The sequence below is a fragment of the Canis lupus genome, chromosome 13 (genome assembly GCF_011100685.1).
Source record: "Canis lupus familiaris isolate Mischka breed German Shepherd chromosome 13, alternate assembly UU_Cfam_GSD_1.0, whole genome shotgun sequence".
Lineage (NCBI taxonomy): Eukaryota > Metazoa > Chordata > Mammalia > Carnivora > Canidae > Canis > Canis lupus.
In genome coordinates, this window is record NC_049234.1 from 29,299,080 (window position 1) to 29,320,098 (window position 21,019).

The 21,019-nt window shown below is 50.3% G+C and overlaps 1 protein-coding gene across 1 annotated transcript in view; it reads right to left on the reverse strand.

Moving 5' to 3' along the window:
* KCNQ3 (potassium voltage-gated channel subfamily Q member 3) overlaps positions 1-21,019 on the reverse strand; it is a 297,766-nt gene that overhangs the window by 40,199 nt on the left and 236,548 nt on the right. The window contains 7 exon segments of the mRNA XM_038555538.1: positions 1,966-2,060; positions 3,394-3,489; positions 5,033-5,143; positions 6,150-6,305; positions 10,930-11,102; positions 14,557-14,683; positions 16,021-16,111. Coding sequence (XP_038411466.1) covers positions 1,966-2,060; positions 3,394-3,489; positions 5,033-5,143; positions 6,150-6,305; positions 10,930-11,102; positions 14,557-14,683; positions 16,021-16,111 — 849 coding nt within the window.

Below are 21,019 nucleotides of genomic sequence, written 5' to 3' on the forward strand. Positions count from 1 at the left end.
TCTTACTCTCTTTGTCACAGTCATGCATTGGAAAGTTTTATGCAGGGAAATGAGCCAGGGGAACCCAGATCTCTTGAATCTCCTTAAATCTGTGCCACAACCTGGTGATGGCAGTAAAGGGACTGAGTGTAGGTCTCAAGGTAAGAGAGTGGGAGGATGGGCTGGGGATGGGGGGGGCACTCGGCTAGTATTGGGTCACACTCTGGTCCATGAAACCACAGGCGTGTGGTGGATACATGCTTCAGAGCCCAGCTCCAGGTGTGAGGCTGAGTGACCCTGTACGCTTCCTCCCAACCCAGGAGGTAGGGCGGCTTCATATTCCATCCACACACTGTAAGTTCCAGCTCAGGAAAGAAGTATCTAAAATCTGGAGAGGGGAGTGCCTGGGGGCTCGGTTGGTTCAGCATCTGCCTTCAGCTCGGGCTGTGATCCCAGGGTCCTGGGATCGAGTCCTGATGTTGGCTCCCTTCTCAGTGAGGAGTCTGCTTCTCCCTCTCCCTCTGCCCCTGCTTGTGTGCTCTCTCTCTCTCTCTCTCTCTTGCTTACTCTCTTAAAGAAATAAAATCTAAAACCAAACAAAAACCTGGAGAGGCATGAGGCGCGGTCTGTTTCAGTAGCCCAAGTAGTGAACAGGCCATGGGCTTTGGGGCCTCTTAATGTGGCAGACATTGGCCAAAGTGTCTGAAGTTCCTAAGCCCCAGCTCAGCCCTGCCAGGAGAGGAGCCTGGTGACCCGACCTCGCAGCCTGTCTCCAGGAGCGACCCTGAGCCCCTCTGTGAGGCTAGCCCCGGGCTGTCCGTCCAAGATGCTTTACAAGGCCGGCGCCGTCGATGGGGCTACAGGCAAGCATAAGACCTGCACTTGTACAGCTGTCTGCTGATTTTAAGGTACCTTAGTGTTTGAGATCCTCTGGCCTCTCAAATAGGGTGCCTGTGAGGAGTGAATGCAGGATGCACTTGGAAACCTTGGGCGTATTGGGTATCCAGGGACTACTAACTTCCCTCTTCCTTTTCACAGGTACTGGCTGTGGGCAGAGGGTTTTATTTTCTTCCTGAGGCCTTTAATCAACCTACAATCTTTATTTATTTTTAAAAGAATTTCTTTCTTTCTTTCTTTCTTAGAGACACGGAGAGAGAGGCAGAGACACAGGCAGAGGGAGAAGCGGGCTCCCCGCCAAGAGCCTGATGTGGGACTCGATGCCCAGACCCTGGGATCATGCCCTGAGCCGAAGGCAGACGCTCAACCACTGAGCCACCCAGGTGCCCCAATCTTTATTTATTTATTTTTTAGAGTTTTATTTATTTGAGAGAGAGAGCACACAAGCAGGGGGAGGAGCAGAGGGAGCTGAGCACAGAGCTTGCCACAGGGCTCGACCCAGGACCCTGAGATCATGACCTGAGCCCAAGAGCCAGATGCTAAACCAACTGAGCCACCCAGGCACCCCTGAGGACTTGAATTTAATCTCCCACCAATAAGAACACAAAACAACCTCTCTGAGTCATTGGAAGATTCTTCCCACTACTTCTTCTGCTTGCCTGTTCCCAGCATCCAGAAGAGTCTGTGGGTACAGGCCACGGCCAGGTGTGGGGGGCACCCAGGGGGCTCAGGGGGCTCACGAGGCCCACTGCACTGGTTCCCCACTTCCTCAGGCACCAGCTCTGCTCAAACAACGATCCTTCCCTTCTCAGCTACTCCCTGTTGTCTAGCTGGCAACCCCTGGTGGCACACTGGAGTCACCTGGGGAGCTTTAAAAAAAACACAGATGTCTGGACCCCACTCTTGGGGTTTCTGATTTAATTAGCCTGGGTACACTGGGCTTTTTAAGGTCCCAGGTGATTCTAATAGGTGGCATCCGCTGGGAACCATGCCTTGCTCTCCAAGAAACTGAAACCCACAGGCACAAATACAGACCCACTGGCGGGCTGGTCAGTCACACCCGGAGCATTCAGGTAGGTCACCACTTGCCTGAAGAATGGAAAAGAGACGATTGATTCATAGAACCTCCATGTCGCCACAAGATCAATCCTATTGGGGTTGGTAGCATAATACCTCCAGGCAGCCTGAGGAGGAGGAAAGAGGGCTGGAATGACCAGATAGCCCTGCAATACTCACACAGAATCCCACAGTCTTAAAACATGTGTGAAGCCCCTACTCCTAGGAGTTTAAATAGGCACTGAGGTGATATCCAGAGAAGTCAGGTTTCCTGGCTTCTTGTAGCTCCTTTGGGAAGAAATCCTTCCTGGAGCCATCATCTTGGAGCCCAACCTGGTACCGTGGGGGTGGGGAGGTGGAGAAACCCAGTGGAAGGAGAAACGGATGCTGGGTATAAATTCCCCAGAAGGAGCAGGGGCTACTCTTGTTGCGAGTTTCCTTGAGACCTCTTAAACAGGGAGGTGGATACACACTTCTTTTGTGCCACTTTGGGTGCAAGAGATGGCCCAGGAGATGAAGTTTTGATTCTGATATACTAGAACTTCAGGACTACTGTGACAGTCTGGGGCTTGGGGGGATAACAGAGCAGACCTTTCGAGGCCGGGACCGCCGTGACACTACATGACGTAGGATAACATCGTGTACCATCCCGTGTCAGACCCACAGACCCAATGAGACCCTCAGGACACTGAACGCAAGTTCATGGTGGGTGGTATTGCACACATTGGGCCCCATGGAGCTGTAGTCAGGGTACCCCACCCTCCTCTTCTCTGTGCTCCTCACAGCCCACCAAACCATGTAGCAGGAATTCCCTCTGAAGTGTAATTGGGAACTCTCCTGCCTTTCTCCCCAACCTCACACTATCCTTCCCACTTCCAGCGCACAGTGTGAGAGTGACGGAGCTGCCAGGCGTCCAATGCCCACTGGTGCGTGATGGTCTAGTGGGCAGGACAAATGGCCAACCATCCAATCCTGAACACACATACGGTGTCTCTTCCCTTCTTGGGCTTATGGGTTCTCAGTCCTGGGGCCATGTCTTGTAGCTGACTGGCTAAGCACCCGGACTCTAGCCTGGCTCTTCTATGAGGGTCCCTACATCAGGATGGGGGTGGAAAGTAGAAGGAGGGGAGGCCTAGTATGGACTCCGGCCCAAGTCAAATTCTCCACTCCAACACCGTTGGTAAAACAGCTGATGGTGGGGTCCCTGTTGGAGTCCTGTGTCTTTCTCGCTCGGCTTAGGATCTGGATGGGAGAGTGTTGGGATTGCCATGTTCATCCCACGAGGACCCGTCAAAAGATAACCAAGGGAACACCCACAGCCATGTCCAAGCAAACGTGGTCCTGGGTCCCATCCGCAGGGCCAGGCATGCCCACCACCGTACAAGCACAAACAGCCCCCCAAACATAGCAGACACAGACGCCCCGGGGACCCAGATCCGGTTCACCCCCAGACAGACAGACCTGAATGAGCTCTGCAGCCGGCTTCCTTCTTTTCTCAAAGTGCTTCTGCCGATGCTGTTCCTGCACCTTGAGAGCCAGCCCGGACCCCAGGATGCCCTGGAGGGAGAAGCCAGGCCTGGGTCAGCCCTGCTGGCCTCTCTGGGTGCCCCGTCCCCACCCCCAGGGCCACAAGGATTCCTTCTCCTCTTCCAGGGAAGAGGTTGCCGGGTTACATGGAGCCTTGCTTTTTAGGAAGGCTTGGCTTCGGCTCCTGACTCTGCCCCTTTCTAGAGGCAAGACCCCAGGCAAGGCTCTTCTCCAACTTCACCTCAACTTCCTCCACAGGGAAGTGGGGTAATAATATCTTTTTCATAATTTCATTAAGCAAAAAGTGAAATCATGTATAGGAGCTGTTTCATAAGAAGTACGACACAGAACAGATGCCCGGTGAATGCTAACGGAATGTAAAACTATTTTAGCTGCTTAGATGGTCCATTAAGAATTGTACTGGAGGGATACCAGGCTCAGAGGTTGAGCATCTGCCCTCAGGTCAGGTCGCGATCCCAGGGTCCTGGGATCGAGTCCCCCATTGGGCTCCCCGCAGGGAGTCTGCTTCTCCCTCTGCCTGTGTCTCTGCCTCTCTCTGTGTCTCTCATGAATAAATAATTAAAATCTTAAAAAAAAAAAAAAAGCTACTTGTACTAGAATTTCCCCAAATTGTGACCTGTTTTGACTGCCAGGTCAGAATTGCATGTGGATTGCATGGCTGGTAGTACGTCCTCTTTTTAATTTGGGAGAGACCCTTAGGCCATGCAGCAGCCCCATGCCCCGCCCCCCCCCCCCCCCCCCCCCCCCGTTCCAGATGAGGAAACTGAGATTCACAAGGGTCACATGCCCAGGTCAGCGAGCTTAGGAAACAGAGAAGGGAGGAAGACTATCACTAAGAATAGGTTTGGGGGACACAGAGGGTAGAAGCAGGTTTGCTCTGTGAGAAGGTTCTTTGCGGCTTCGTGATTAAGAGCCAGAACCCGCAGCTCCATAGCCCTGAGGACTATGGAAACTTGTGACTGTGGAAACCTGACAGGCCTGAGCCTCTGTTTTCTCATCTGGAAGGTGGTGATAAAAACCTCCCAAACTCACAATGTTGTCACAACATGAGATGAAATGAGACGATGTAGGGAAAGCATTTGGCACGGTTCCAGCACAGAGTACAACCGACGAGCACTGTCTGTGATTGCTGTGAATATTACACTTATGGGCTCTGGGCTTTGGGGAGGTTATTCTCTCAGGGTCAAGTACTCACTATGGAGGGGGAGGCATTTTTTACACAAGCCAGGAAATGAAATGGGAGGACAAGCTCATATAGACGAAGGAGCCCCCATATGCAAGGTGCTGGGGAGACATGCGTGGAAACATAAGCCTAAGCTCACAGTTGGGGGTGGAGGGTGATGGGGACTTAGCAGGGGGGTCAGAAATGCCCTTACAGAATTGTGCCCAGAGGAGGGGGCAACTCATTCAGCTTCTCTGAGACTGGAATTCGGAGCAGCCCAGCCTATGGGACTGAGGGTGAGATGGGGTGGATGATGAGCCTGGCAGGGGCAGTGGGGCAAGGCAGGGAGGGGCCCACATGTCCCACCAGGGAGACGATCAGGGTACTTACTGCCGGAAGGGCAAAAAAGGAGACGCCGATTAAGGAGAAGGTGGCTGCAATCAGGCGGCCTTCCCATGTTTTGGGCGTCTTGTCTCCGTAGCCGATGGTGGCCAGCGTGATCTGGAGAGAGAAGAGGTCACATGTCTTAACCAGGAGAGGGATCCAGGGATGTGTCAGGCAAGCTCTACCCATAAGCCTTTCCTACTGCTTGGGGATGTGTTTCCCATGGGAGCAAAGGTACCTGTGCCAGGTAATTATATGGGAGCCTTGAGACCACCATTGTTCCTAACTTAAGGATTTTCTACCGAGAGGCAATCAGCCAACACTGTTTTCCAATAACTGCAAATGTGTGCATGTGCCTTCCTGGCATGTGTTTACAGCTGTGTGATTTTGTGTATTGCCACATTTCCCAATGTATGCATGCTCTGGAGTGTGTTCGTATGTAACGTGTGCGTATGTGTGCATGTCTCATATCTGCTTATGGGTCTGTGCTAATGTGCGTTGTACATTCCTGGGTATGTTCACAAGTGTAGGTCCCTGGGCACACATACCTATGAATGGACGGGGCAGGACTGCAGAGCAGTTAAGAGCATGGCCTCTGGAGCCCATTTGCCTGAGAGTGATTTGCCTGAGTTCAAATCCCAGGTCAATCAATAACAGGCTCAGAGATCTTTCTTGGATTAGTTATTTACCTAACCACTTCATGCCCTAGTTCTCCCTGCCTTAAAAAAAAGGGGCCAATAATAGGAGTTGTTTGAAATTAAACTATGCTTATACATGTAAGGTATTTAGAGCAATGCTCTGGAGCAAAGCCTTAAAAATAATGCTAGCTTTAGTACCACCTGTCCCTCTGGGTGTGAGGCCATGGGTCTCCAGGTAGGTCTGAAGGTCTGAGGACACGTGTGTGAATCTGGGCTGTTTCTATCTGCAGATGCACGGCTTAGCTAATAAGAGCCCACAACTAATAAAGTGAGGTCCCTGAGTGGTGATGGGACCAGACTGTTCTCAGCAGCCCTGACTTCCTGCAAGCACTAAGAAAAATCCATCTGCAAATGCATTCTCTGCCTTCCAGGTCTCTCTGTCTCCTGATCAGTCCCTGTGGCGGGCCTTCAAGTCAGTGACTCACCAGGCCCCACCAAAGGGCATCTGCGTAGGTCTCAAATTCCTCCTTCGTCTCTTCTCCTTGTGCATCAACCTCTGGCACATCTTTCTCAACCAGGTAGACAAGAAATGAAGAAAGGATGAGCGTCAGGAACCCAATGTACCAGGCGGTGATGAGCTCCTGGGAGAGTAAGCAATGGACAAGGGAAGTGGTCACTGGGAAATCTTTGGATGGAGGCTGGAGGCAGACACACTGGAGTTGGGGTCCAGGTTTACCAGATCCATGAATGTGGGCAAGTTACTCACCTTCTCCAAGCCTTACGTCCCATCACTGTGAGATAGCATCAGTCATATGGCCATTCTTTTTCTTTTTCTTTTTTCTTTTCTTTTCTTTTTTTTTTTTTTTTACAATTGGTGAATAGTTGACACAGAACATTATATGAGTTCCAGGTGTACAACACGGTGATTCCACAAGTTTCCACATTATACTAGGCTCACTGCAAGTGTAGCTACCACCTGTCCCAATATATTGCCAGTACCATACCACCATATCCTTTATGCTGTGTCTTTTATTCTCATGATTTATTCATTCCATATCCCACTCCCCTTTACCCATTGTGTCCAACCCTCCATGCCTTTCCCTCTGGCAACCATCAGTTTGTTCTTTGTATTTATAGGTCTGTTTCTGATTTTTGCTTGTTTATTCATTTGTTGGTTGTTGTTTTTAGATTCACCTAGGAATGAAGTCATGTGGCACTTGTCTGACTTATTTCATTTGGCGTAATACCCTCTAGGTCCATCCATATTCTCACACATGGCAGGATCTCAACCTTTTTTATGGCTGTGTAATATTCTACTGTGTATATACACTACATTTTCCTTATCCATCTGTCTATTGATAGATAATTAGGTTGCCTCCATATCTTGGGTATTATAAATAATGCTGCAATAAACACTGGGGTGCATTGTATCTTTTTGAATTAGTGTTTTTGTTTTCTTTGCATAAAGACCCAGTAGTGGAATTATTGGATCATATGGTATTTCTGGTTTCAATTTTTTACCATATTTTATTCTATTTTCGTTTCAATGTTTTGAGGCACCTCCAGAGGGCTTTTCACAGTGGCTGCACCTGATTTACGTCCCCAGCAATAGCGCACGAAGGTTCCCTTTTCTCCATATCCTCGCCAGTCCTAGTCGTTTCCTGTCTTTGTGATAATAATATGGGCCTTATTTCCATCACTGATAGAATGAGTGTATGGCTCGAGGAAGACAGGACGATTTCTGTCTTTGGGTGACCTTGATATCGCAGCTCAAGAGGCTTCACGGGGAGGCAGGGAGGCAGGTGAAATAAATGGGCCTTTCCTGACAAGGCAGAGGCCTCCAGAGACTGGATTCAGCTCAGGGCTGGACAGATCTAGGATAAAGCTCAGTAGTACTCAGAAACCAGCAACAGGGAGAGCTAATGAGGCACAGTGATTTATTTCCTCTGTGACCCAGGGCACGTTAGCCCCCTCCCCAGCTTCAGTTTCTTTATTTTTAAAATGAAGGGACTGAGTCACAGTTCTAGAAACTGACCTGTGTACTCCTGATGGAAGGCAAGTAGGCAGTTTTTATGCTAAATAATCACATACTGATTTAAAGTATATTAAAAATCAGCATAAATTAAAATGAGCACAAAATCTTTTATTTCGTGGATCCTATCACACCATCGATAAGGACGTGTGAGTTCGTGCACAAGAGCGATATGATTCAGAGAAAAATGCTAAGAAATAGTGAGGATGGTGCAGGACCATGACAAAGATCCGCAAATCACCCACGTCTCAAACACCCTGACCCAGACAATCCCTAAGGCTCTTTCTGTTTCTCTCATTCTGTTCTAATTTCAAAATTCAGCATGGTAGGTTGGACAGAAGCAAGTCAAGGTTATCGGCGAACACCTTGTTTGGAGAGGAGGGCTGGTGCTCCTACTAAGTCATCATCCCAGGGAACAAAGTTGTTTGTATCCATATACTCCCATCTATCGGAGCGTCGTCGGCCACGCAACTTGGCTTCTGGGTCAGTAGAGCCTCGGGCTTGCTTCCTGCCTTCCTCCATGCCTTTGCTCACACTGGCTTCTCTCCATGTCTTGCCTTTCCCCATGGGGCCAACCGAAGTGCAGCAGGTCATCTTGAGACTCAAGTCACCTCCATTTCGAAAGGTTTCCGTATATTTGCTTGTTCCAGGGGATCAAGTTCAGGTCTAGTTCCTTTATGCTTTTACTACTTCCTGAATGGACTTTCTCTAAATCTCTGACACTTATTTTTTATTTTTTTAAAGATTTTATTTATTTATTTATTTGACAGAGAGAGAGAGAGAGAGAGCTCACACAAGCAGGGGGAGCAGCAGACAGAGGGAGAGGGAGAAGCAGAGTCCCTCTGAGCAGGGATCCCAAAATGGGGCTCAATCCCAGGACCCCAGGATCATGACTTGAGCCAAAGGCAGATGTTTAACCAACTGAGCCACCCAGAAGCCCCTTTAACACTTATTATGCCCACTGCCCAGGTCTGGCTTGCCCCACACCATCACACCCATTCATGTGAGTTCATTACAGCCCAGAGAGGTTTGTTTTGATGGCACAGGCAATCCAGCCAGCCATTCCCTTTGGCACATGTCCGCTCTGCCCAGGGTTTGAGAAGACAAAGGTGAATTGGATAAGTCCTTCCCCTGTGGCTGTCTGGGCCTCGAGCCTTTCACCTCATTGAGTGTGGCTCTAGCGTTCCTATGGTTTTTCACACCCTCTGGCCCCAAAAGGTTCATCTGGTGCTTAGCTAGGGAAATTGCTGTCTGTTCATGAACGTGCAGTAAAACTGGTTGTATTGGATTATTAAGAAGTCGCATAACGGTCAATGACGAGGAGTGAAAATGTGTCCCAATTCTGTGCTTTGCAGTCATTTCAAAGGCTATTCAAGGCAATCCTGACTTTACATAATTTTGGCCAGCAGCTCTTGGCAGAGCCTGTGGCTGGTCCGCTATACCCACACCCTCCTGCAGGCACTGGAGCTGCCCTGCAGTCAGACCGGGGCGGGGGTGGGGTGGGGGGTAGAGCCAGTGTGGGTGAAAGCTGGCAGCAACTTCCTGCTTGTTCCTTAAATCCATTCTGCAGGGTGTTCCAGGCCCCTTTCCCGCTGCCTCGATGACTCCAAGCTCATTTTTAAGACAGATGAGGGCCACCTAGCCCACGTCCGACACCACATGCGTGAGAAGACTTCAACATTTTTGTGCTAAGTCTCGGAGACTCCAGGGCTTCTTTGTTCTGGCAGCACAGCCCGGCCTTATCATGACTGCGAAGCTCTAACCCTGTGCGACACAGGCCTCCCACTCTGCATCACTGACTCCCAGGAGAGTCCATCGTGGAATGTGGCCCAGAATGAATGGATGAAGAAGTAAAGTGCTAAGTACCCATTCACCAGGCTTAGGGAAGGAACTGGTCTAAGCTATTGTAGTTAATAAACGGGGAAGCTGGACTCAAACCCAGGAATGTGCTCACCTCCTAAACACACTGCCTGCCCTGGAGGTGAAGGCTCCAGCACTCACTCTCCATCCCAGGGATGCGACCCCCTGAAGCTACCCTCCGGGATGGCAGGTCATTCTCAGGCCCAAAGGGGTTAGGGCTGCCCCAGTCCTGGCCAGGCAGATGTCCTACAGCTTAGGAACAGCACAAGGCTAAGAATGGGGATGTCTGAAGGGACAAGAATGGCAGGTAGAGCTGGACCAGCAGCTGCTTTTTCTGCCTCTGGTCTCCTACCATAGAGACGTCATTGTGTCTCGCAGTTCTTCCCACCTGACCTCAGTTGGAGGGTCTGTTGGTGGCGTGGACATATCTCTTCCCAGGAATCACCCGGCACATATGCAACTGTTTTCTAATCTGATCTAAGGGAACACAGGACAAGGACCGGAAACCAGCCATTCTCAGCCCAGATTTCTACGAGAGCCATGAATCAGTTAGGCTCCATGGATAAAAGGTCAGGTGCTGCTAGCATAATCCCTGGTAAGAGAGGGGAAGGTCAGGTGGAGACTGGGATCAGAGGCTGCACGGATAAAATAAAACGCCTCCATCCTGAGGCGAAGGAGTCCATGGGCTTTACATTTTATTTATGTATTTATTTGTACCGTTTGTGAAGGGAAGCGTACCTGCAATAATAAACGCTGTCATTAACAAGCACCTACTATTTACTGGGTGCTTCAATGTACCTCTTCTTGGGGAACCAGCCAGAAGGATCCTCATTGTAAGTGTCGAGGCAGCTCAGAAACATAGAGCATATTCTAAATCTTTTTACTCTAGGATGTGAGCCACTTCTCACCCTCATTTTATAAATGCAAGAGGAGCCAAGGCTCAGTGGGGTTACCGAAAATCCCGAGTCACACCAATAGAGTTTGGACTCCCACCAGGCTGGGTGAGTGCTGAACCTTTCCCTCCCCTCCTGGGCCACCTTATGTTGGCTCATTGGGCCCCCTCAACAACCCGGAGCAGAGTCATGATTCTCCATAGTTTAGAAATGAGGAAACCGAGGCTCCAGGACAGGTGAGTGGCTTGGCCACCGTCATCGGCATGTAGTGCAGCAAAGACCTGAACCCAGGTCCACCTGCTTCTGCTCTCTGCGGCACCTGCTCGTGCCCCTCCTCTCCCTCCTCCTCCTCCTCCTCCTCAGCATCACCAGTGGGGACAGAGCACCCGCCCTCTGGGGAACTGTAAGGGAAGGGATGCCTTGAAAGGCTCAGGTTGGGGAGAAGCCCACGCAGCCTCACGGCTTCCCTGCGGCACTTACTTTGCTGTGGGCGCAGATGGCCGAGCCCAGAAGCTTCCACGTGCCTCCCCGGCGGTCCATCCGCAGCATCCGCAGGATCTGCAGGAAGCGCAGGCTGCGCAGGGAGGTGGCCAGCACATTGCCCTGGTTTCCCACGGCAACCACGGGCACAGAGGCGATTAGCACGAAGATGTCTGGGGAGGAGGACAGAGAGGCGGTGGGGGGAGAAGGAAAAGGTCAGGTCAGGCAGTGGCAGTGGGGCCGTCCTAGGCACTGGCTGCCCACCCACGAATGCCTGCCGAGCACCTGGTGCTAGATGGGAGCTGGGACCTTTGCCCGTCGGCCCATCTCCTGCTGGTGGAGGAGGGTCCCTGGGGTTGTTGACGCCCCACACTTCTGAGCTGCACTGTTGGGTGGCCTCCCTCAGCTTCAGGGAAGGCCCTGGAGTTGATCGTGGGAAAACGTGAGGCCCACCATGAAGTGGGATGACTGTCCAGACGTGAAAATGTCCACCCCCCCAGCTGTGAGTGAAAGCAGAGGAGCAGACGGGGTGACGGGCTTCTGGAACGGGCCCAGCTGGCTTCTGAAGCCAATAGCCAAGGATAGAGGAGTGTGCCCTGGTCCCTTCAGATTCCCTACAGCGGCCCCAACACCCATACCAATCATCTCTCCGCCACGCTGCCGAGGGTCAACAGGTAAAAGGGACCCCATAGCCAAGTAAATGTGGGGAAAAATTGATTAAACACATTTTGTTACTCCTAGGAACCTTCAATATGCTAATATGGACTGTGGCTCTCTGTTACACACAAGAAGTACAGCCTTTCCCCCAAAGATTTCGGTCGTAGGACTACTTTCCACAAGAGCATCGGGTTCTAAGGAAGACAGTGGAAGAAATGTTTGTCCACTGGGTAAAGTCCAAGCTCCTGAAAACCCTGTGACCTGGCCCTTAGGGGCTTCTCAGAAGGAGGTGCGGTTTGCCAAGTGCACAGGGTTCTCTCAGACCTCCATACCTTTGTGTGTGTTGGTGCCTCGGCTTGGAACAGGCCCCTCAATTCACACCTAGGTGTGTGTGCCATATCATGGTGTCCTTGAGATGCGCCTAACTTTCGGGAAAAGCTCAGTGTCAAACAGCTGGATACCAGTATGTCTGCATCCTCGGCCAGGCTTCTCTGTATCTGTGTGAAGTTATCCACTCACAATGTTTGTAGAAAACAAGACAAAACAAAACCTGGATGTGGAGTGAATGTGAGCCAAGTCTATGAGGCTCAGAGAGAAGGGGAGAGTCTGGCCCACATGGGCCCATTCGTGCCCCAAATGGCAGGGTCTGAGGCTGCCTCAGAGATGAAGGCCACTATGTTCTCTGACGGGATGACCACCCTCATGTCGAACATGCAGCGAAGAGCAATGTTTCCCACAAGGGCCATGTTATGGGAGAAGTCGAGAGGAGGAGAGCAGAAAACACAGGCACCCAAGAAAGGAAAGCAGCCAGGATGGTTAATGCTGAGGATTGGCCTTGACTCTGCGGGGGAGGCTTGCCTCAGCTCTCGAGGGGAGGCGGGCAGCGGAGCATGATGGGGAGCTCGGTCAAATCAGGCCCTCTTGGAGCACAGACTGCTCCACGGGGAATGCTCTTGTTCTGGAAGGTTCCAGGCTCCACACAACACTAGGATGTTCTCAAACTGGGTGAGAACCTCTGAGTTTGGGCACAGAGTCACCTTCCCTACCCCCTGCCACACGCACACACACGTACACACACACACACAGCTTCTGGTCAGCACTGGATAGGACTCTTCAAAGGAGAAAAAGAAGTCAGCTTAACATCTTGCAAAAGATTTGAAAGGAAGACAGAAGAAGAAAGGAAGGCAAGCCGGGGTTGCTATGGGCTGAATGCTTGCGTCCTCCCAAAATTCAGTTGCTGAGATCCTGGTCCCCAGTGGGATGGGCTTAGGAGGCAGGGCCTCAGGGAAGTGATGAGGTCGTGAGGGTGGAGCCCTCAGGAATGGGATCAGGGCCCTGATGGCAGTTTCCTGAGGGCTCCTTTTGCCCTTCCATGGTGTGAGGACACAGCCAGGAGTCCTAGAAGTGGTCAGTCTGTGGCCCATAGAGGGACTCGACCAGGGCCCAGCACCCTGAGCTTGGACTTCGGGCCTCCAGAACTGTGAGAAATGCAATTCTCTTGTTCATAAGAGAGACTGGGGAGCCCATGGCACTGTGACAGTTGCCTAAATGGACTCTTAGTCCAGGAGCAGAAAGGGAAGGAGGAGAAAGAAAGAGAAAAGGTTAAAAAATACAAAAAAAAAAAAAATCAGTAACTACAAAGTCCTTCAAAATTGTGTGCACGCACACACACACACACACACACACACACACACACAGCCTCTCCTTGCATTAAACATTCTGAGTGATAAACAAAACCCTCAGGTGTCCAACCTCAGCAGCAGGTGGGAAGAAGGAAGAGCGGTTTCTGTCGGCTGCAAGGTGGTGCAGTCACCGTGCAGTCGGTGCAGTCACCGTGCCGAGGTGGTGCCATCACCTGCACTGTAGGTGCAGTCAACCTACAAGCAAAGGCAAGGCACCCCTGGTTGTGCAGAGAGGAGTGCTGCCGCCAGGACAGAGGAGGGTTCCAGCTCTTCTTCCCCGGGCTAGCCATCCATACCCAAAGGGCTGCGTTCAGTCCTGGGGGTCACTTTTTAAAAGGGCAGTGAGTGCACTCAGAGAAGAGCAAGTACGATGCCAAGAACACATGGAACAAGGTATAGCTGAAGCCACTCGGCCTGTTTCTCCACCGCTGGAGTGGAGACGGGAAATAGACTGGCTGAACTCAAATATCTGAAGAGAGTCAGAAGACTTAGGATGAAATAAATATGTTGTAAGGTGGTGAGCGCCCCGGGGCTGGAGGTATGCAAGCAGGTGACTGCTTGAAGCCTGCTATGAAGGAGACAGGAGCTTCAGATGGGAATACCCGGGTTCACGCTGCACCAGCAGGGGTAAGTGAAAGTGTTCATTTCTCTGCTTAAGATGCCTGTGCCCAGAGGGAAGGGCATCAGGGACCTCTCCCCAGAGCAACTCTGGTTCAAGACCCAGCCACGTGGTAGGGAGGGCGGGGCCACAGGTGCCTGTTTCTCCCAGACCTGGTGTTAGGATGGTTCCAGGTGACTGGAAAATGACTCAGCGCCGCGAGCCTTGGGGTGCCCCTCTGAAAAATGGGCATGACGTGGGCCATAGAGAAGTAATCCTCAACTAGCAGTGGTGTCACCCCTCCTGCCCCCACTACAGCAAGTGTGGACGGGAGTAGGCAATTTTAGTTGTCACTATGACTGGCGGCTATGGGTCTAGGGCCTGGGGATTGCTCTGCGTCCTACAAAGAGCTGCTCCTTCATAGCCCAAGTGCCAAGAATGCCCCTTCCTCCCCCAACCACTTGGAATCACCGCCCTATAGAACCATTAAGAGGGTGAGCCTCGGAAGAAGGACTGGAGCAGCTCTTCCTCACCGAGGTAGGGTCGGAGGCTGCAGGGGCTTTCACAACCCCACGGGCTCCCCAGAAGAACGGTGGCTGCCTAAAATGTCCTCAGCCAAATGGTGCACCAAAGCAGGGGGCAGTGGCTAGGGGGGACCAGGGCACCCCCTGACCCGGGGTCAGGGCTTACCGAGCATGCACAGGGGCTTCCTGGCAAACTTCAGCCTTCCCCGCCAGCCTTTGTAGCGGCAGCAACATCCGGCAGCCCAGATCCTCAAAGCAAACTCCGCTCCAAAGATGAAAATAGCAAATGTTTCCTGCATTAAGAACATATGGAGAGACACGGATCAACCGGGAACCCAGTTGTCTGGGACCAGCGATTTCTGCTCTGAGGTTCTGAAGAGCGGGGTTTCTGTTGCTGTTGCTGTTTTGGTGGTGGAGCGAGGACGCTCTCAGCACCTCCTGCAGCCTCGGACAGCTCCTGCGTCCATGCTCATGTGCCAACGGTCCCTAATACCAGCCTTGCCAAGAGATTCCTTGCTTTTTCTCTTTGCTTTGATGCCAATGGATTTTTTTTTTAAGTCTACTTTCATGGACGAAAAGCCTCTACGTGCAGTTAAAGCGAAAAGAGAAATATCAATGAAACACAGGCCGCTAGTCCCACCCAGTGCCTGGCCCCTGGTATTGCTAATTAGGGCCAATGGTTACTTAGCTCAGCTCCTGGGCCGGGCACCCCGTGTAGCATTTTATATTATTCTCATTTTATGTTTTGAGAAACCAAGGCAGGGAGTAGTTAAATCAATTTCTCCAGAGTAGGACGTGGCAAAGAAGGACCCCCAGGCTGGTAATGAGGCTCAGAGCCCGCGTGCATCAGCTCCATGCTTGGCTGGCTCCCTGGACCTGGGGTCTCCTCCTTCCCTCCCGCCTCTCTTGTCAATCAGTCTTGGACACTTTTGTCCCCCTCTCTTTGGTGACCTCCTGAGACCCCTGGGGAGTTGCTGCTCCATGATAATCCCTGAAACCTAGCTCCTGGAGCTAGATGTCTTCTCAGGATTCACCTGCTAAGGTGTTAGCATGAGACCCTGGAGACCGGAAACGCCTGCCCTCAGAAGGCATTTGCTGAATCTGGCATCACGGATGGCAGGCTCCGAGCAAGGGGAAGGTTCTGCTATTTTGTAGACCCTAATGGTGGCTGGCAGAGATAAAACAAGCAGAGGCTCCAGGAGTGAGGACCTGGAGCTTTAATGCACAAATGGGATTTGGTACTTGGCCTTGAAGGGAGTCCAAGATCCTCAGGGTTTAGGGAGAAAAGGCAGAGGCAGTTTCCAGAACAGAGCATGCCTTCATGTTAATGTTCAGAGGACTGAGAAGCTGAGGTTTCCAACAAACGTGCATTGCTTTTTGCTTTGACCTTGCTTATACCCTCCTGTCTTAGGTCTAGAATAATGAAGGCCATACCCTCCCCACCCGAGCCCATGGCAGATCTGACCGATTCATCCAGGCATTGCTTTCTCTTGGGTCTGGACTTGGCCAGAGACTCCAGGAAGCCAACACCAGTGGCACCCAAGGGCAGCCTCCTTGCTCTCAACTGTCAAAGTCTAACCAGAGGCACCTGCACCCCAGGAACAGCACCATGGTGGGTGCACAGTCTCACCAGTAACAGCAGCCAGTCTCCCGAAACAGTCTCGTACTCCCTGAACGTGGTCAGCACGGCCAGAATCAAGCATCCCAGGACAATGAGGAACCTGGAGGGAAGGAAGGAGGAAGCATGGAGTCCTGGCTGGCTCCAGAGATAGGCATCAACCAGGATGAAGCTACAACTTCCATCAGACATCAGCATGTGCTTTACTGGTCAGCCCGCTTAACTGCATGACAAACCTATGAGGCCCGTAGGAATTATTCTTCCCATTCAAGAAAGCAGGTCTGAGGAAGGGTAAGTAATGTGCACGCTTCTGCTTTACCAGCTAGTTAGTGGAACCAGCTGGGGGGCTGCAGACACCTTCCAGACCAAGTTATCCCAAGCTTTGGTCAAGCAACAGGAATGTAAATAAATCAATGGAGTGTCTTGCACACAGAGGACAGTGATTCTTCAAACATATGAGAAACACTCTTGAAACAAATTTGTTCCAAAGCTTGATAAACTCAGCAAGAGCCTCTGCAGCGATGGCTTTGTATTATTCCTTCCACAGTCAGTGGTTACTAGAGGAAATGAGCTCTTTCATCTGGAGCCCTTCAGAATTGTTTTTGAAATTACAAAGTGTTCTTCATACTAGAAACAATAGGACCTGCCGCAGTGATGGACGCAGAATGCTGGTCCTGGAAAAGTCACAGGGAGGTCATATGGCTCATGCCCCTGCCTCAGGCTAGGAGCAAACTGCAAATGATCCTTTGAGATTCTTATCTACATAAATGCAGCTGGTCGGGAGGATAGGGAGAGGGAGAGCCTGTAGTGCATGTGTGTTCATGTGTGTGCATGCTTCAACCTATCAGCAAAGAACAATGGCTCTCCCTCCCTCTCCATGAAGAGTCTCTAGTTCAAGGCCCAGCACCAGGCTCCCTAGGGTTCATGGGTGAGGCTTGGAACAACATACTCCAAGTCCTTCTGCTCTATGAGATCTGGCTCTCCAGCCTGCTGGATCCCACCCCACGCTTTGCTGGCTTGCTTGTGTAAGTGGGTATCCACGTGTGCGTTCATTCATTCACTCACTCATTCCTTCCTTCCATATTTATATGGCAGGCACTGGGGACACAGAGTTGGGATTCCCTGATGAATAGGCTGGATCTGTCCTCATGAGCTCACAGTCTAGCCAAACACAAAGCTATCTCATGACATGATGGTTACCACCATGATGTAAGGAGGTTTGGAAATGTCTGCTCCTGGCCTTGGCTGAGGATCTGAGTCCTGGCTCTGACCCGTGGTGATCCTGATCACATTTTCTGATCAATAATAAGCCTGCTGATCTGTAGACCTGAATCGATATTTTTAACCTTGTCTAGGAATCTGAACCAGAATTTCAATTCCCCATTGTGTTTGGCCATTTTACTTCAATTAATGACTTCGGACCCATGCCTGGAATCTGCCTACCCCGCATCCCAAATCTTCTCAGGTGGTAATGATGGTGGTGGTGATGGTGGTAACGACATCAACTTCCACACCACCCGTTAGTGTGCACCTACCTCTCATCACTTTACATCTATCCACTCATCCTCACAACTAGTTCCCAGGGTAGACATGAACTTTTTGGAGATGAAGAAATTCATCAGAAGGATTCACTGCCATCTGGATAACTGTGTTGTCAGTTAAAAAGACCACAGAGTGTGGAGTCCAAAGACACAGGATCAAAGAGTACTTTCTATGTGATCTTGAGTAGCTCATTGACCTTGGGAACCCCAATGATCACACTCATAGAATGGGAATAATGGGTCAGCTGGGAGATCATGTCTATTGTGAGGACCATAGGAGATAATGGATGGGGAGTCGTTTGGTCAACTGTACAGGATCATGAAGATGATGCCTGGTGCTGTCCCATTCCACACACTCATCACTGGCTAGTTCCCCAGCAGGCCCTGGGAACTGGGCTCTTGAATGATTCTGCAAATCCACATTCGGTCAAAACTTCATTTTATTCATTTGTAGGCTCTGGAGATATAAACCCTAGATTATAATTCCCTTCCTCCTCTTGTGCTGTGTCATCTTAGACAAGTTACACAGCAACTCAGTGTCTTGGCTTCCTTGTCTAGAAAACGAACCCAATAAAAGTGACCATGTCCTCAATCATTCAATGATTCAATACTCTGTGTCGGGTGCCTAGAAGAGTGCCTTCACTAAGTGTCAGTGATCATTTTATTTTGATTTGATAATCAATGTATCGAGTGCCTCTTGTATCCCAGGCAGAGCCCTGGTTTTAAGGATACAAACATGAATAAAACTTAGCCCTCATTTTCAAGGATGTCCTAGTGCAGTACAGATTATGATCTGAGTGTCCACCACATGCTCTGGGAGTACAAGGTTGAAACCATCCAAGAGGCTGTAGCCAAGGGGTTGGAAGTATATTTGAGGCTTGGCTGGAGCTGACTGCCATGTCTCAGTTTACCCAGGACATTCCCCCATTTTATGCATGTTGACCTGGAGTATGCCCCCCGAGGCATCGTGAACGACATGTGCACATGCAGAGAGTGCGAAAGTTTACAGACACAAAACCTGGCTCAACCTTCTCCTTTAGCCTGGGATGTGGGCCTCTGATGATCTGGCCTCGCTGTCCTCACAGCCTTAACTTCTGCTGCTTCGCCACTCCCAGGCCAGTCGTCCTGAACGAGGGCATTTCCTCCGACCCCCTGAGCCTATGTGTGCCCGTCTCAGTGCTTTTCCCTGCCCACTGCTCCCCAACCCGCCCCCCCAATTCTCTTGCTGATGCTTTGGCAGCACCAGTCATGACTTGCCCCCGGAGACTTCCATGACCTCGGCTGCTCTCTGCATGTTCCCCAGTGTGTCCTCTCCCCTGGGGTCACAGAGCACCGCCTGCATTTCTATTCTGGTATTGATCATAACCCATTATCATTTTGTAATCATTTACTTGCATTGTGTATTAATTAAAACATATTATCTTAACCACGTTATGAATCTGCTGAGTTTGAGGTTCAAGTGGAAACATTCAGCAGGCTGATCAGAATTCGAGCCTAAAGCTTAGGGAAGAGGTTGGGGCTGGGGATCTAAGTTCCTTTCAGCTCTCGCAGTCTGTGATTTTATTTTTTATTTTTATTTTTTAATTTTTTTATTGGAGTTCAATTTGCCAACATATAGCATAACACCCAGTGCTCATCCCATCAAGTGCCCCCCTCAGTGCCTGCCACCCAGTCACCCCCACCCCCCGCCCACCTCCCTTTCCTCCACCCCTTGTTCGTTTCCTAGAGTTAGGAGTCTCTCATGTTCTGTCTCCCTTTCTGATATTTTTAGAACTAGCAAAGGGGATCATTTGGCCCTAACCAGTAACAAAATAAATGCAGTTTCAGCCGGATTCCCGGCTGTCCAGGGTTGCAGAACCAGACGGTAGCCAGCAGGCGGCAGCAAATGCCCAGCGGAGCGCTGCATTTTCTCACATCTCAAGGAATTCAAAAGCAACCTGTAGCCTCAGGAATTTAACTTTCTGAGATTGCAGAACAACCATTAATTTACAAAGCTAAGAGCAGCAAGGAGCCCTTCTTGATCGGGGAAGGGGAAAATGCTCTTTGGTCCTTCACACTTTTCAATTTACTCTTAAGATATGCGCTTGAGTGAGTTTGAGCCCCATGTTGGGTGTAGAGATTGCTGAAATAAGTACACTAAACAAAAAAAAAAAAAAAAAAAATTCTGTGATTGATAAGTGGTAGCAATAAAATCATTAATACTTAAAAAAAAAAAAGATATGCGCTCGATTTCAAACACACAGACCAGGTGACCAGTCTCCCCATGGAAGCCAGATGAGTGTGGCTAACAGGGTCTTCCCTCCTCCCACTGCTTTGGCTTTCTCACTCCCCCACGCTTCGCCAATGATTCTTCTACATCCTCTGTCACTTTCTTAAAGTTTTCTATATTTTAATTCCAGTGCAGTTAACACACAGTGTGATATTAGTTTCAGGTGTACAGTATAGTGATTCAACACTTCCCTGCATCACCCCATGCTCATGAAGACAAGTGCATCCTTAACCCCCATCCCCTCACCTACCTCCACTCTGGTAACCATCAGTTTGTTCTCTATAGTTAAGAGTCTGTTTTGGGGTTTGGTTTTTTTTGTGGGTTTTTTTTTGGTTTGTCTCTTTCTCTTTTCCTTTGTTTTGTTTCTTAAATTCCACATGAGTGAAATCATCTGACTTATTTTGCTGAGCATAATATTCTCTCTAGCTTCCTCCATGTCATTGCAAATGGCTAGATTCCATTCTTTTTACGGCTGAATAATATTCCATTGTGTGTACATATATACACATATATGCATAGTACATCTTCTTTATCTAGTCCTCTATCGATAGACACCAGGGCTGCTTCCATAGTTTGGCTATTGTGAATAATGCTGCTATCAACATAGGGAGGGGTACATGTTTGAGTTAGTGTTTTCATATTCTTTGGGCAAATACCCAAATACTGCGGGATCATAAGGTAGCTCTATTTTTTATTTTTTTGCGGAGCATCCACACTGTTTTCCACGGTGGCTGCACCAGTTTGCTTTCCCATCAACAGTATAAGAGGGTTCTCCTTTCTCCACATTTTTGCTGACACCTGTCGTTTCCTGTGTTGTTGATTTCAGCCATGTCCCCCCTGTGATTCCTGCTCTGCAACTATGTCTGTCTCCTTCACCTGACTTTCCTTTGACTTCTCCTCCTCTCCCTCTCTCTCCTCCCTCTGCTCCTTGCCTGGGCCAGCAGGATGGGTCAGGGTTTGTGGTGGAAGTCTGGGGGAGAGCCAGCAGCTGTCTTCCTATCTGCGGGGTACCTGGCTGTGTTGGCAAAGGAGGCTCGTAGGGCTCAAAGATCTCAGACACGCCCTTGCCCTTCAATCACACACCACCTCCTAAATGCTTCCACCCACATCCTCCTCTGAGTCTTCCATCCAGCCAGGGATGTGGAGGGTGGGGGAGGAGGCTGCTTTGGAGCTGCAATTGGTGTCTCAAGCATAGGGGTCC